We start from the raw sequence: 14,368 nt of genomic DNA on the forward strand, positions 1-14,368 counted from the left end.
GTGGCGAAGGCCTGTAAATAAAGTATAATTGCATCTGCAATGGGACAAATGGTACGTGTATAGCTTCTGGTATGATCCTTCACTCAATGCTTTTAGAATATAGCCTCTGTTGAGATAAAAAAAAAAATAATAATTAAATGTATTTTTATACTGCTTTTAGGAATTGTTTATTGATTGTATTCTCATGGACTGGTAATCTTATGAATTTGTAAATTGGAACTGTGTATCAATGTGTTTTATTTGTTGTTTAATGGTTGTTTTTACACATCCGAATAAACTTGATTGATATATATATATATATATATACATATATATATAATCCACTCATCAACTAATAGCAAAAAGCTATCTGGAAAGTACGTAGTATGTATAGTGTTTTCAACAGCCATGGACATGAGCACAGATCGTTTTATCCGTGTTTTCCAGGTGCACGTAGTTGGCTATGAATACATAATATGATTATAATATCAAGGTATGGAGTTGCAGACTCAGTAGAGTAAATGATGATGTTATGTTATGTTAAAGGTATTTGTACCGTGCACCATCACCAACGGAATTGGTCTCCAGGCGCTCTGGTGGATTTGTAAACGAGAAGGTGGGATGGGTTAATAAGGTGAGGAGGGAGCAGGATAGTGAGAGGAGTGGCGTTCTGTTGGCAGCTTCAACTTGGTATACACTGGGTGCTGAGCTTTGGTGCGAGTGTCAGATCGGTGGCAGTCCTCGTGTGCTGTTGGTGCGTTTTATGTGTTGTTTCGGTGTGGTGAAGTGAGTGCAACTTGTTGTGCGAGAGATGGTTGCGTGAGTTTTTTGAGTGAGATAGGTATGCAGAAAGTTGGAGCTTTTTTGGTTAGTGGTGTTAAAGGCAAGGACCTGGGCACATTATATGCTAACAATTGGGGGTATCTCCAGTGATAAGCTTCCCTGGGAAAAGGTCACCAGGTGTTGACATTTCCCCAAATGTTCACTCCAATGAAAATCAAGCATTTTCCCCAAATGTTCTACTACTGGAGTTAGGATAGTAATTAATAACCGTCCTAGAATATGTGGGGGAAGGCTTTAGTCGTGTAGGGGAAAAACATCTCCTATGTACCGACTTTTTCCATGGGGACATTTTCACATAGGACCCCATTGGGTGGATTAGAAGGATTAGAACGGGAAATACCATGGGTCCTTTCAAATGTTTTCTGCACTTGCACACACAATTTCCCTTTCCATACACAATAAGAGAAACCAGCCAAATCTGAATCTAACAGATTTCATGTGCATGACAAATCAGACCTAACCCCTTTAGGACAAACTGTGACTTACCTGAAACCCAAGCATTTCATCCATGTTGATGCCCAACGAGTGAGCATCTCAAAGTGACAGCGCCCACAAAAACAGACATTAATGAAATCCAAAATGGCTGACAGTGATTTTCTGTTCCCGCCCCTCCCAGGCCATGTGACATGAGAGAGGGTGGAAAGTACTCTGGGGGAAAAAAACGAAAATACTAAAAAGCCGCTGAATTTAAAAGAAGGTGGGGTGAATCCCCCTACCAATCACAAACAAGAAAAGGTAGCATAAAAGCAGGGCTGTTCCACTATGAAACGGCAAAGCAATCCTTGCAATCCGTGTGAGGGGAGTGATCCTCTGATGCTGACGACATGAGGAAGTGAGGAACTGGAAGTCTCTGAGGAACAATCCATCAAGCATGGAACCTGTCCAACAGGCTGATAAAAGCTAGCCTCTAAATCCCCCCAGCTGGCTGCCAAAATGACTGCACATCCCAAAAGCAGTGTGCACTTTGGAACATTTCCAGGGGTACAGAGGATGAAGTCAAGCCTCCGAGTGACTGTGCAAGGTTCACAAGGAATCCCAAGCTTGATGACATGGGTTGGTATAACTGGATTCATCCTTGTTTTGTCTTTGTAAAGCCATATAAAATAAACGTGTGGATACTACTGATTGGACCTATTGGAACTATGCAGAGGTGGTACTACGGTGCATTAGCTTTCAAAGTCATGTAGACTTCTTAATCAGATGTTGGTCACAGAGTGAAATGAGCAACAAGGAAACACACTCTGGACAGTTCTTTGTCATAGAGAAAAAAAAATATGTTTTAGTTTACACTTCTTTTGGTGAAGGAATAGTATCCATGGAACGTAGGCCTGGGATGGCCACCTTACCTAAAGGACGATACATCTGGCAGCAGGGAAAACACATAACAGTATTTGAATACTGTTTCCAGTTAACCAATAAAAGATATAAGAAGCAGGCATTATGTATGATTCTAAAACTGGACTTAGAGGGCGGCAAACCTTACTTAGCATTGAAGACAAGCCATCGGTCATCTCCTAGTCCAGTCTTCTTGAGGCTGCTGCATCAGGCCTCACCCCAATATACTGAACAGGACTGGCCTCCACAAGCGTGGGGTCGGTTTCTCATGACTCCATCTCAAACAAAGATAATACAAGGTCCATTCATTTAGCATTGCCTTTCCCTGATTGAAGGAGGACCCTTCACCAGACCTCACATTCCACTCACACAGTGACTTAAGGAATCAAATGAAAGAGTGATAGCAGAGGGGACGAGAAGAAGGTGGCAGCTGCCTTTTCTGTGAAAAGTGGACAATGAGTGCTAGGCAAGGACATTCACTTTGCCCCATGATTTTGCATCGCAGATGGGGAGGTTTTATTAATTATTTATGCCTTGGATTACTTGAAGAAATTAAAATGTGCAATACTTTAGTCATATTAAGCTACCCTAACCATGCCAAAGGTATTTAATATACATACAGCCACATGGCTTTGTATATACAACATAAAACATACATTTTATACGCAACATAAAATCCTTTTACACATCATTAGATAAACCAAGATAGTAGCCTAAAAGAAATGTAAAGTATTTATCAGATTCAGAAACATTCATTTTCCTCCTACTTTACATGGATGTTAATTGCCGGGAGCTACTTAGCTCCCACGGAGAGCCTAGAAGAGCCTGGTTATCTCGACACCGCCTGCTGCTGGAGCTACGTTTGACTCCCCCGCCCAACATGCACCCTACAGATGTGGGTTTGTGAAATGTAACGTGTGTTTGGGCCTTTGTGCAGCTGTGCAACACCTAGATTCCAAGAGACTTCTGTCATACTGGGTGATCTATAATGGCCAAAGTGTTAACAGTTTACATCTCCTGTAGTCGTCAGTTATGTGACGCACCTTAAGTTAGTGGCTCATTTTCCTGCGGCAGCTCTAGCTCGCCGTTTGCTGCCCTGTACCCAGAAGCTGCTTATAACTTCTGCTCATACAAATATCTACTTCAATACCTTTATTACAAAAAAGAAAAGTCAACTTGAGAACTCATAGGTCTGGTGACATTATTGTTACCAGTGGGTCGTGCGTTCTTTTGGGATTTTTCGACCCCTGAGTGCATTTCTCTATTTCCCTTCCTGCTGCAGGAAGTAGTCCTTAGCTTACAGGCGGTGATGATACTATAGCATAGGAGCGGAATATGGAGGCATTCCAGGTGCGCTGGGCACATGATTGCCGCCCCTGTGAATGTGAGGTCCTACCTTACCATGTAATGGTGAGAGTACCCGCCATAAAAGGGTTGCCTTCTCTCCCTGCTATCCTAACCCATCACCTTATTGTACAGAGCGCCTGGAGACCATAGGAAAGGTAGCGGGCTGGGGTATGAATCTGTCACATAACATAATGGGCAATATGACGTTGCAAGTGGCACACGACCACTAAAACCTGCTTGCTCTGCCCATGTTTGCTATTATTTGTTATTCTGAAAAATCAATTCTGCCCAGTGCCCTATGAGGGTGAAAGCTGCCCCTCCTTGGCCTAACAATGGTCCCCTCCTCTGCCTGTTTGGAGTCAGTATGTCCCAGTGCTGCCCACAGAGAGTTGAAATGTATGGGTAAGTTGTTTTCTCGCCGCAGCCTGCCTTCACGATGGACTTGTTGCTTGATGGCGGTGCATAGTGGGTGTTTACCGCCTTCCGGCTTTTCTTGCTGTGAGTAGGCGTATAGTTTCCTGTCAGTTTCCCACTGTGGCTTGTTAATGCTCATGCTCTGTGAGCCTTGCTCTGTGAGCCTTGCTCTGTTCAGGGTTGGTTTCATTTTTCTTTCCTTTGAAATGCTTCAGATTTTCCTCTCTTGCTTTTTGTACCTGTCACTTGCCAGTGCCCATCCGGTCAGATAGCACAGGGAGTAGAGTGCTTCCTTTGACATCTGTGCAGAGCCGGCTGACGCAGGTTCGAATCCCGGCAGGGTCAAACTCAGCCTTTCATCCTTCCGAGGTCTATAAATGAGCACCACACACTGTGGGTTATAATAAGCAGCGCTCAGATACCTGAAGATTCTTGGCGCTATACAAATGCAAGTTATTATTGTTATCCACACAGGCCTGTTTACGCACCACAGAAGACATTTCCTCCTTTCTCTTTGGTGGGTCATAAGGAACCCAATAGGAAGGAAAGTCTAGCAGTTCCTACTAACTTTCTCGCGTAGTGTGCCACAAGGCTCCCAAGGCGGGAGCAGGTGAGCTATGCAAGACCCCTTTACATTACATTACATTGCTTTTCACAAAGTAAAAAAAGACAATAGAAAAAATACCAAGAGTACTCTTTGTAATAAGTGAATTTTCTGAGCAAGTGTAACTGGTGCATTCAAAAATAGCCAATAAATATTGATAAAGATTTTAGATGTGTACCCCTGGGTTTGTTCACTTACAAGTAGGGTGGAGTGTAAAACAAGACTAAACCTATTTGAAGCCTTAGAGTAATGCAGCCAATATGGTCGATTATTGCACATTCCTTAACTACCGGTAGAAGCTCTCAGATAATGCTACCTCACAAAAAGACAACTGGTCCATGGAGGGGGGAAAAAAGGGAAAGAGGAGACGGCCATGTGGGTGCAGTGATAGCTAATTAGTATTGTAGACCTTGAGGGCCTGTCGCAGACGCTAGTTACTGTCCTTCACCCCACCTTCGGCTCACCCCACTTTCAGCTCAGGGTCATAAAATAAATGTAGGGCCATTATCTACTGCTATTAAGAGGATCAGTGGTCATTTATAGTTCAATGGCGTAATAACAGACATCCAAAGGGGCCAGCAACACTTGGGATAATGACCTTTCCCCAATTTATAGAACTCTGCTTTGACTTGGGCAACAAGTTGGTGGTGTGTCAATATCCCACAACTCTGGCTGTATGAGGTTTTCGAAAATGATGTACTTACAATACTCATGTGCCCTTTACAACTGATTCATTCTAAGCATTCTAGTTTCATAACCAGAAAAAAATATCTTATGATCTGGTAAATTTAGAGACTTGAAAAAACGAACTAACCCTCAAGCCAAAGGTGTTGGCCACTTTCATGTCAACGTCCTAACTCAATAAGACATGACCACACTTTCACACTTTTGTCACCCTTATCATATGAAGGCTTAACTGCAGCAGTACCCTCTACATATGAATATCTGCTTCTCCGCACTGTGTGCTGCGATCCTTCTAGAATACCAGTGCGAGACTGAGGTGCGGCACGAGAAAGTATGATCATATACACGAACATTGGCACTAGCTCAGTATGAAAGTGAAGTCTGCGTTTAAACTCCTTACCATAGTCCACAACGTTCTACAAACGTTTGGTCCAATACACCAACATGCTGAGCTGGACCAAAGATCAACCATGGCACCAACATAAAAATACAAAGAATCAAATTCACCAGAAGAGTTGTCGGGAACCCTGTGTGAAATGGGAAACAGCGTGGAACAGTGTGCCGCTCTGTCTCCGAGCAAGCAATGACTAGCCAAGCTTCGAAAAGAAACTTTACGACCTGGCGTTTCTCGCAGTCTTGCGCCACGTGAATCGCGTTTCTCTAGGGTGCTGGTTGGAATCATCTTCCACCATACTTCAAAGAGCATTGGGGCAGGGGCGTTCTTGCATACTCTGGGATACAAGATGAAATAGATCAACAGAGTACTATGGCCTCAAAATTTGCATTCACCTCTAGCCGTTGGCAGCGATGGTTGACTCCTATTGAGTAAGAAATGATGTGCTCTGTGCATGCGGTGAGTTGAGTGTGCAAATGACTTGATGCCTGGTTAGTAGTTTGCAACTGGAAACTATTACACTCACAGCCTCAAAATGGGGACTCAGCCCTCAAATATTTCAAGGAGAAGTTGCACATACATTCCAGTGTTGGTTGGATCAACCCACTGTTGTGTTTTATTTGTGACTTTTGCAGAGAGCTGTTCTGACTCTCTGGGGAACATATTGAAGGAAATTACTTTTTAAGAAGAACTTCATATTTTGTTTGTTTCTCGTTCCACAGAAGAAGCATTCAATTCTTGTTTTTTTTTCAAGCAGCATACAAGAGAGAAGTTCGCGTTTTATCTTATTAGAAATGCATGGTCTGCTTCTCTGCAGAATTTCGCCTTTTTGTATGATAATCAGATTATGCCAATTTCTTGTAATCATATTATGCCGATGTAAGAATGGTATTGCATGTCAATTGTCAAGTATTTTTTGGATGCTGGTTCTCTAAGGCAGCCTGCAACCATTCCAAGAGTTTTAGCTTTCATTCCTGCCTTCACAGAGCAAAGACTTCACGGTCCACTCGGGCTACGAGGTCGTCTTGCAACGCCTGATGGACGGGAGGAAGATGTGCAAAGACGTGGAGGAGCTCTTCAAGCAGAGGTAAAGAGGAGTACCCTTCTTAATACTCTCTAGACCGTACGTAAGGTCCCATTGGGGAGCTTCAATTACAAGACCTGCAAACTGACCGCCTCAGATGTAGGGCGGGAAACCAACTGCACTCAAGGGGATCGCTCAGGAACAACGCGCTCGTCTTGGAAGCAAGATGATGCAAAGCAACACAGGTCCGATCCCCGGATCCGCGCCTAGAAACCTCTGGGTATTAAGCGCGTTATAAATAACCAATTACAATTTGCACTGCTTGCATATTTGTGACCATGTAACACACATAGCGGGGTATTCAACTAATTACAAAGGACATTTTCGGCTACCTTACCTGTTTGAGTAACGCTGCCATCTTGGTGAGATACACTCAATTATGGGAGCCTTCCATTCCATTCTTTGAGGGCACCACCACACCAGAATTGAAGGATCAATGCTTACTATGCAAATAACACCTAACTAGATTCACTGTTTTCTGTGTGGATATCCTGAAAACATGGGCTGGAGTCAGCTCTTGAGGGCCAGACTTCAAGACTCTTTTTCTAGGGGGTACTTGCTGTGCTATCCTGTTGAATTCTTTCTAAAGTTTATTCCTGAAGCTTTGCACACATGACCATTCGCATTTCCTAATTGTGACATCACAGGAGGTCTATCCTAAATGCTTAATTTTTTACCACACTCTGGGCCCACCAACTCTTACTGGGAAATGTCAACAGAAAGGTATAAACTGCCCATTGATGTAGGACTAAATCCTTCTAAGTGTATGCTCTGCACTGTGTACATCAAGATGCAGACACTACAGTGCAATCAGTGTTGTGAACTCTGGACTTATAATGGTGGTTTCCATTGTGACTTCCATCATATGGATGTGTAGTGCCATAGCAGGGATGGTATTCCGTGTTCTGGGGCTCAGGAGGGCACATTGACCCATCCCAAAGTTATTAAGCATGTCAATGCCGAGAGCCCTGTTGGGGAAAGGTCATTATTTCAAGGGATCATGAACCCTACAGCGGTCTATAAGACTATTAGCACCTGGAGTTGATCAATTAAAAAGGCAAGTGAGTGTTTCAGGCTTCTGCTTCCATGCTTGGAATGATGGCCTATACCACAAATAAGCACTGTGTTGGAAAAGTTCCCAATCAGAGAGTACGGAGAACGGCTTCATCTAATGATTTAATCCTGCATCCCAGGGTACACTTCCTGTCAGCCTGCCCCGGATCACGCTGTTCCGCTCTACCAACAACTACAGTCTCCCCCCCCCCCCGCACTGCACTTCCTACCCTTGGGACCACACCACTCTCCTATAGCCCCCTCCAGCTCCCTGTCACTTTTACCAACAAGTCCCCAGGATGCCATGGAAACGAAAGAGGGCTCTGCACAGAACCCTGCCTTCAATTTCCAGGGAAGCCGTGCCTTCTGCGGACCACCTGCGTGCTTGGCACTGGTCATTTCTTTCCTTTCTTTTAATAAACTGAAAGCACCTTTTGGGTTTCCCTGGTGTGCTAATGGCAATAATAGCCCTTTCCACAGGCTGTACTGGCTGGTTGCAACCCTTGGACTCTTATTGTTAACTCCTGGTTGAGCCCGCAGAACAGAGTAGTATTGCTTAATTGTACACTGCATCTGAGCATTCTGATTGGCTAACAGGAAGTGTGTAATGGAATCCATGTGCTAATGAGACTTGTAAAGGGCACTCACTCCCCATGGAAAGAGGAAGTTTAGCACTTTTTTTTTTTACAGCGGGGCACTTAGTTAGGGATAAGGTGGAGAAAGATATCTAGGCATTCCATAGAGTAGATATAATGAAAGATTGTCCACCAATCCGCTGACATTTCAAGGTAGTCATAATTTAAGGGTGAGAATGACTTTACTAGATTCCGGCGTTCAAGTAGAGAAAAAAGGAAGCAATTCAAAAGAAACAAGGCCTCATTATGACGTTAGTGGTAATTTGGCAGTAAATCCTCCAAATTACAGCCACACTTGATTACCGTTACCGACACTTGGAGCTGCGGATTTACCTCATGATTGCAAGCGGTGGTAGAGAGGTGTAAGTCCCCATTTTTGTCCATAAGACTCCATGAGGATTTTGGAGGAATTACCGCTGGTGGCAATTCCGCTGACTTTCTGCGGTAAAGTGGCAGATTCACTCCCAGCTTTTGCAGGAGGTAAATCCTCCACTTCACCATCAATCTCGTAGTACGGTGGTGTGGTAATGTGGCAGTAATACAATTACTAACGCATTAATGCAATTTTTACCCACATTGCCATCCTTGTAATGAGGCCCAAAATGATTATACTGGAGCCATAATGTAATTGATGAGAAAAGACAGAACAATTGTTAGTATATGTCAGTGCTATTCAAACTGCCCCCCCCAAGTAACATGTTGTTTACACCCCACAAGCGTTATAACCTTATATTTTCTATAAAATACTTATCTTTTCTATTAAAAGCAGTCACCATAATAATGCGTTATCACCCCGTTCCAAGGGCTGGAACACTGTGCTAACGCTATTAGCACCCCGGATGACCAAAGCAGTAAGCGAGGTGTAAAAAAAAAAAAAGCATTTTCATTCATTGAAAATCCTTTGCTAAAATGGCTGCCATGGTTGTGGAAGATTGGGCTCCATACAGACCCCCTCTTCCATTGCCATTGCAGCCTGGAAAAGTGAGAGGCAGTGAAACCGTGGCGGGGACAAGGTAAGTGTGGCAGGGGAGGGGGTTGGGGAATAATTTTTAAAAAGAAAAAAGAAACAGGAGGGTGGGGGGAGATGGTGCTGCGGGATGGGGGAAGCAGCTGATTGGTTCTGTGGAACGTGGGCTGCGGTAGAAGATTTGAGCCCGCAATACGTGCAACCTGATTGGCTGCGCCCCAAACCTGGGTGCTAAAGCCTTTTTAAAGAATCTCACACCCCCACCGTCCCCTGGACATCCTTTGGGCACACATAGGGGGCCAAGCCCGATAGTTTGAAGACCACTGGTATATGTCAATGCATCAGGTAAGCTAGAACTTTACTGTCAGAAAAACTATCCACTATAACTACCTATAGGGGAACTACATGGTTGAATATAGAACTTTGGGTTCAATGAATGTCAGCTTGGTACAACTGAGGCTCATTTCAGGATGCAAGAAGTTAAGTTGTAGAGTGTGATTTCTGACGTCAGAGGAATTAATGGCATCGATGGCATCCTCTCTTGGGGCTTGAGGAATAGGTGCGAGATGGCTGGGCCTGAGATGGGTGGTGTATGTCAAAACATTGTAAAAGTGCATCGAGCACCCTGAATTCAACTGAAATGATTTTCCTGTTCCAGGGCCCAGGCAGAAGAGCGCTACGGGAAAGAGCTGGTTCAAATCGCCAAGAAGTCAGGTGGCCAGACAGAGATCAAGTAAGACTCGCGCACGTTTAACTTCCGGTTGACGCGATGACGTGGACCAAACCACGCTTTCCCACAGTGTTCATTCGCCCTCATCCAGCAGAGGACCTACTTCTGTGGGAACTTCCTATGGCGTTTCAAATAGTTTAATTTCGCGAAGAAGCGAGCTGGTTTTGAAACTATTGAGTCTTGCAGCTCTACACGTTAGAACAAATTGTGTGATGCAGCTGTTTTATTTATATATTTATACTGCTGTGGCGCTACAATCAAGGCAACTAAATACTCTTCCAAGGTTACAAATAAGCACTGATGAAACTAAGTTAGAAAAGTGTGTTTTAATCTTCTCTCCATAAGCTATTATTTGTATTTGTTTGTTTATTTATTTGTGCTATTTTATTAAGTCTATGGGTGGTCTTCATCAAAAAACATATTAGAGATAGGGGCCAAGTCACAAAAAAGTTACCCTGAGTCATTTTGACTTACACCGGCTTTGCCCTGCAGAGGAGTGTTCTCTTCATAATAGAAATTGCACGAAGAGAAAACAGCACCGTCTTGCAAAAAAATGTTTTAAGGCTTATGGTTTCCATATCACATTATGCACTCACTATTCAAGCACTCTTTTGTGTGGGCTAGCCATCACAAAAAATGTACAAGAAAGCAATATATTGATCACAGAACCGTTAAAACCAGTGCATAACCATTAAGCACACAAAACCCACACCTCTCTCCCATGCATAAAGTTGTCACAAGAAATGCACCCTCCCCACCTCCACCATTACCATGGGGGAAGTGCTGGCCAATCACATACTTGCCAATGTGATCCATTCCAAGCCAACGGGCTCATTCCAATCTGTAGGTGCTTATCCAGTCCGGGTTTTTTTCTTCGAATTCTGAGGCTTGTAGTGTGAGTTTTAAAATGGGACAAGCCGAACTATTAGTCCCAGAATGCAAAGAAAAAACCCAGACTGGACAAGCACCTACAGGTTGGAATGGATCATGTTGGCAAGAATGCAATCGGGCAGCCATGAACTTGGGCTGTACTAAATGGTGAAGCCCCCGTTCCGTGCAGGGCGCTTGCACCTCTCCCCTGGGCTTCCATTTTTTCCAGCATGTTTCAGTCACACCAAACCTCCTACCAACCATCTCCTTGGCACCCGGGGCCCACATTAGCACACTTCCTCGTCCCTTGCTGACTGTCCTTCCTTGTCACCGTCACAAGGACATAGAATAGGGATCCTGTTTCTATATCCATGGCAGCCCTTTCCGTTTGTCCTTTTTTTTAAGGGAATTTGACCTGTGCGAACCACACAAAGTAGAATTCATTGAAAAGAAAAAGCAACTAGCAACTAGTGGTCGAAGTGAGCGGGAACGGTCAGGAGCGGAGTCACTATTTTTATTTTTTACTGTTAACAGTTCCACGACTTTTTTCAACCATTTTTTACCATTCCACAACTGTTCTTTGTGACGTTTTACTACCCAATAGCAATTAAAGCTACACTGAAATCTGTTTCAACGCAATTGGCTGTCAAGCAGCAGGGCCGCAACCCTTGGAAAATGTGTTGCGCGTTGCCCCCGCCCGGGTCAGAGTTCCATTACACTGCTAGCAACCTTATTCGCATGCCTGTAGTTCTAACAGCTACAGCTCAGAGTGGGCTTCACTGGCTGGCAGGGGCACAGGGCCGGGGTTGCTAGGTGGTAAAGGCCACCCCACCCCCCTTAGTATATATTGCTTTATTAGTACACTGGAACGTTGGCAGTTCCATTGCAGGCAATGTAGTGGCAGAGTGCAAGCGGGAAATAATATATCCATCACTCCTGCGCTGAGGGGCATACCCAGCCAGGTAAGTGGGAGGGAGGGATAGGAGCAGGGGGTGTGGAGATGAGGTATTTGGATTTCGGAGGGCCCATGCCAGATATGATGAGGCATCCAAAAATTATTGGGGCAAAAGGCTCAGGCGGGACGCTGGCAGCTCTTGCCCTCATTTCCAGCCACCTGATTGGCTGAGCACTCTTCCTCAGGTGCGATTGGCTGATATTTTCCTTCTATCCCAACATTCTTATGATTCTTCTTTGATTTTTCTTGTTTTAAAAATAATGTTTTCAGCAGAACAATTTACCCTCATCGGGTGCACTGTTCTAACAACAATAACACACCCTCCATATGATATGATAAGTCATTTATAACGCGCCTGTAGTGCAAGGGGGTGGGGGGAAAGTGCAGGTAGCTCATAAGTGCTGCTGGTAAGTTGCTCATAAGTGCAGAGGGACAGTTTGGTTGCAGATACAGGCCCATAAGCGCAGGCAGGCCCGGAGGCAGTGCAAATGCAACTGGGCATGCAGGAGCCTCGACCCGAAGTTCAGTGGGTTGACAGGTGACCAGTGTGCGGAACAGTCAGTGACATCCGCAAGGGAGCGAGAGAGAAAGTGGAAGCGAAAAGGAAGGTCTTGAGTTGCTTTCTGAACCAGAGGTGGTCCTGCTGAAGTTTTACAGAGGCAGGGAAGCTGTTCCAGAATGAGGCCCAAGCCAAGAAAAGAGATCTACGCCTCACTCTGCCTGGAGAAGCGTCCGACCTTCCAGAGTTGGAGGTGAATGAGCGAAGGGCTCGATAAGGAAGATGCGTGGGAAGAGAAAGTTGGAGGTAGTGTGGTCCCCGGCCCGAGAAAGCCTTGTAGGCGATGCAAAATGTCTTGAACTTGATCCTTGCAACCACAGGGAGCCAGTGGAGAGATTTCAGAGCTGGAGAGATACAATCCCTGTGCTTGAGGCCAAGGACAAGTCTCGCAGTCCTGTTCTGGATAGGTTGTAAAGGGCGAAGAGTAGAGGCAGGTAGATTTAGAAAGAGGCTGTTACAGTAGTCCAGCCTAGAGAGGAGACAGTGGCCTTCTGGGGGAAGGTGAGAAAAGGAAGAACACCTCTGAGGAGCTGCAGCTGATAGTGTGACTTCTTAGAGATGTCGGAAATGTGAGGAGACACAGATAGGGTGGAGTCGAAGATGACTCCAAGGTTCTTAGCCTCACATGTAGGAGCAGGTAGAGAGCCCAGGGTGGGCGGCCAGAGTGAGAGAGGAAAGGAGGGAGCAGGTGTCCCAATGAGGAGGATCTGTCTTACTTGAATAAAGGCAGAGATCATTGGAGACACATAGTTCCTGAATTGCAGACAGGCAGTCTGGTATGAGAGAAGGAGCAGAAATGGCTGAGGGGAGCCTGAAGGAGAGCTGGGTTTCATTCGCATAACACTGAAAGTTAGAGTAGAAGTTCGAGATGAATTGGGCAAGAGGTGCCAGGTAGTGGTTAAAAAGCCAGGGAGAGAGGTTAGACCCATGGGGAACACCACAAGTAGAAAGAGAGGAAAGGGTCTGACCAGACCAGGCATAACCAGGTTGCCACGGATGCGATTGAGCAGGACTGTGTGGTTGACAGTGTAGAAACCAGGATAGATCAAGGAGAATGAGGACAGAAGGCAGGTTAGAGTCAAGATTAGAGATCAAGTATTCACGGGTGTTAAGGAGAGCAGATTCCTTGCTTCTGGCTGCTCTGAAGCCAGCCTGGTGGTCGTGGAGACAACCATCCGATACAGTATGTAGATTAAGCTGGGAGATGGGCAGCTTTTCCAGGAGCTTGCCCAGGAAATGCCGATTTTGGGTTGAAATATCTCATCTAATGTGTTTCTTTTTTTTAATTTTGGGGGTTCCCCCAATCCCACCTCCCAGTTATTTACTACCAATTCTCCAACCCCAACCCCCCACCCCATATAACTATTTATCCACCCCTCATATTTTCTTCATTTTCTCGGCCAAAAATGATCCACAAAAAACTCAATGAAAAAAACCCTGCCAATGAATGATCATCGTACCGCTACCACGGCATGCAGGACTGTCTTGGTACAGCTTCCCATCAACAAACCAACGCAGAACAGAAACTCTCTGCAGAACTGGGTCATAGCATCTTCTATGGAAGTCCATTGACATGTCTTGCCTTGTTTCTGAGGCAATTGTCTAGCGCGTATGTACAGTAAGGCTGAGGTAGAAGTGAGGCGACCGTGGGTTACCAACACAGATCCCCGCGAGTGCACAGACCACGCATGCATCCACAGAAGACCTCCGGCACAAAACCCCTTCCTTTTTAAGGGACAGGCCGTCCCACATGGCAGGCCTCCCGGTCAGTCAAAGAAGAGAAACGGCAAACTCCATAATCTGTCAAAGCTTCTTTTGAAGCAAGATGTCTCAGCTTCTTTAGGGGGCTGACTGTGGTAGACATGTGAAGTATGCACCAAACCTACACATGTCTTTCTGGGTGGCAGGCCAGGGG

At 45.1% G+C, this 14,368-nt stretch overlaps 1 protein-coding gene across 3 annotated transcripts in view; it reads left to right on the top strand.

The window, feature by feature from the left end:
• Window positions 1-14,368, top strand: part of PSTPIP1 (proline-serine-threonine phosphatase interacting protein 1) — a 378,052-nt gene that overhangs the window by 162,331 nt on the left and 201,353 nt on the right. For 2 of the 3 annotated variants that reach the window (XM_069624738.1, XM_069624737.1), the window contains exons 2-3: window positions 6,587-6,687; window positions 9,998-10,072. The exons of the other annotated variant lie outside the window; for it this stretch is intronic. In XM_069624738.1, coding sequence (XP_069480839.1) covers window positions 6,587-6,687; window positions 9,998-10,072 — 176 coding nt within the window. The remainder of the gene's footprint in view (window positions 1-6,586; window positions 6,688-9,997; window positions 10,073-14,368) is intronic. 3 annotated transcript variants of the gene reach the window in all.

Source organism: Ambystoma mexicanum, chromosome 11 (genome assembly GCF_040938575.1).
Source record: "Ambystoma mexicanum isolate Mex_15411 chromosome 11, UKY_AmexF1_1, whole genome shotgun sequence".
In the NCBI taxonomy this organism is placed as follows: domain Eukaryota; kingdom Metazoa; phylum Chordata; class Amphibia; order Caudata; family Ambystomatidae; genus Ambystoma; species Ambystoma mexicanum.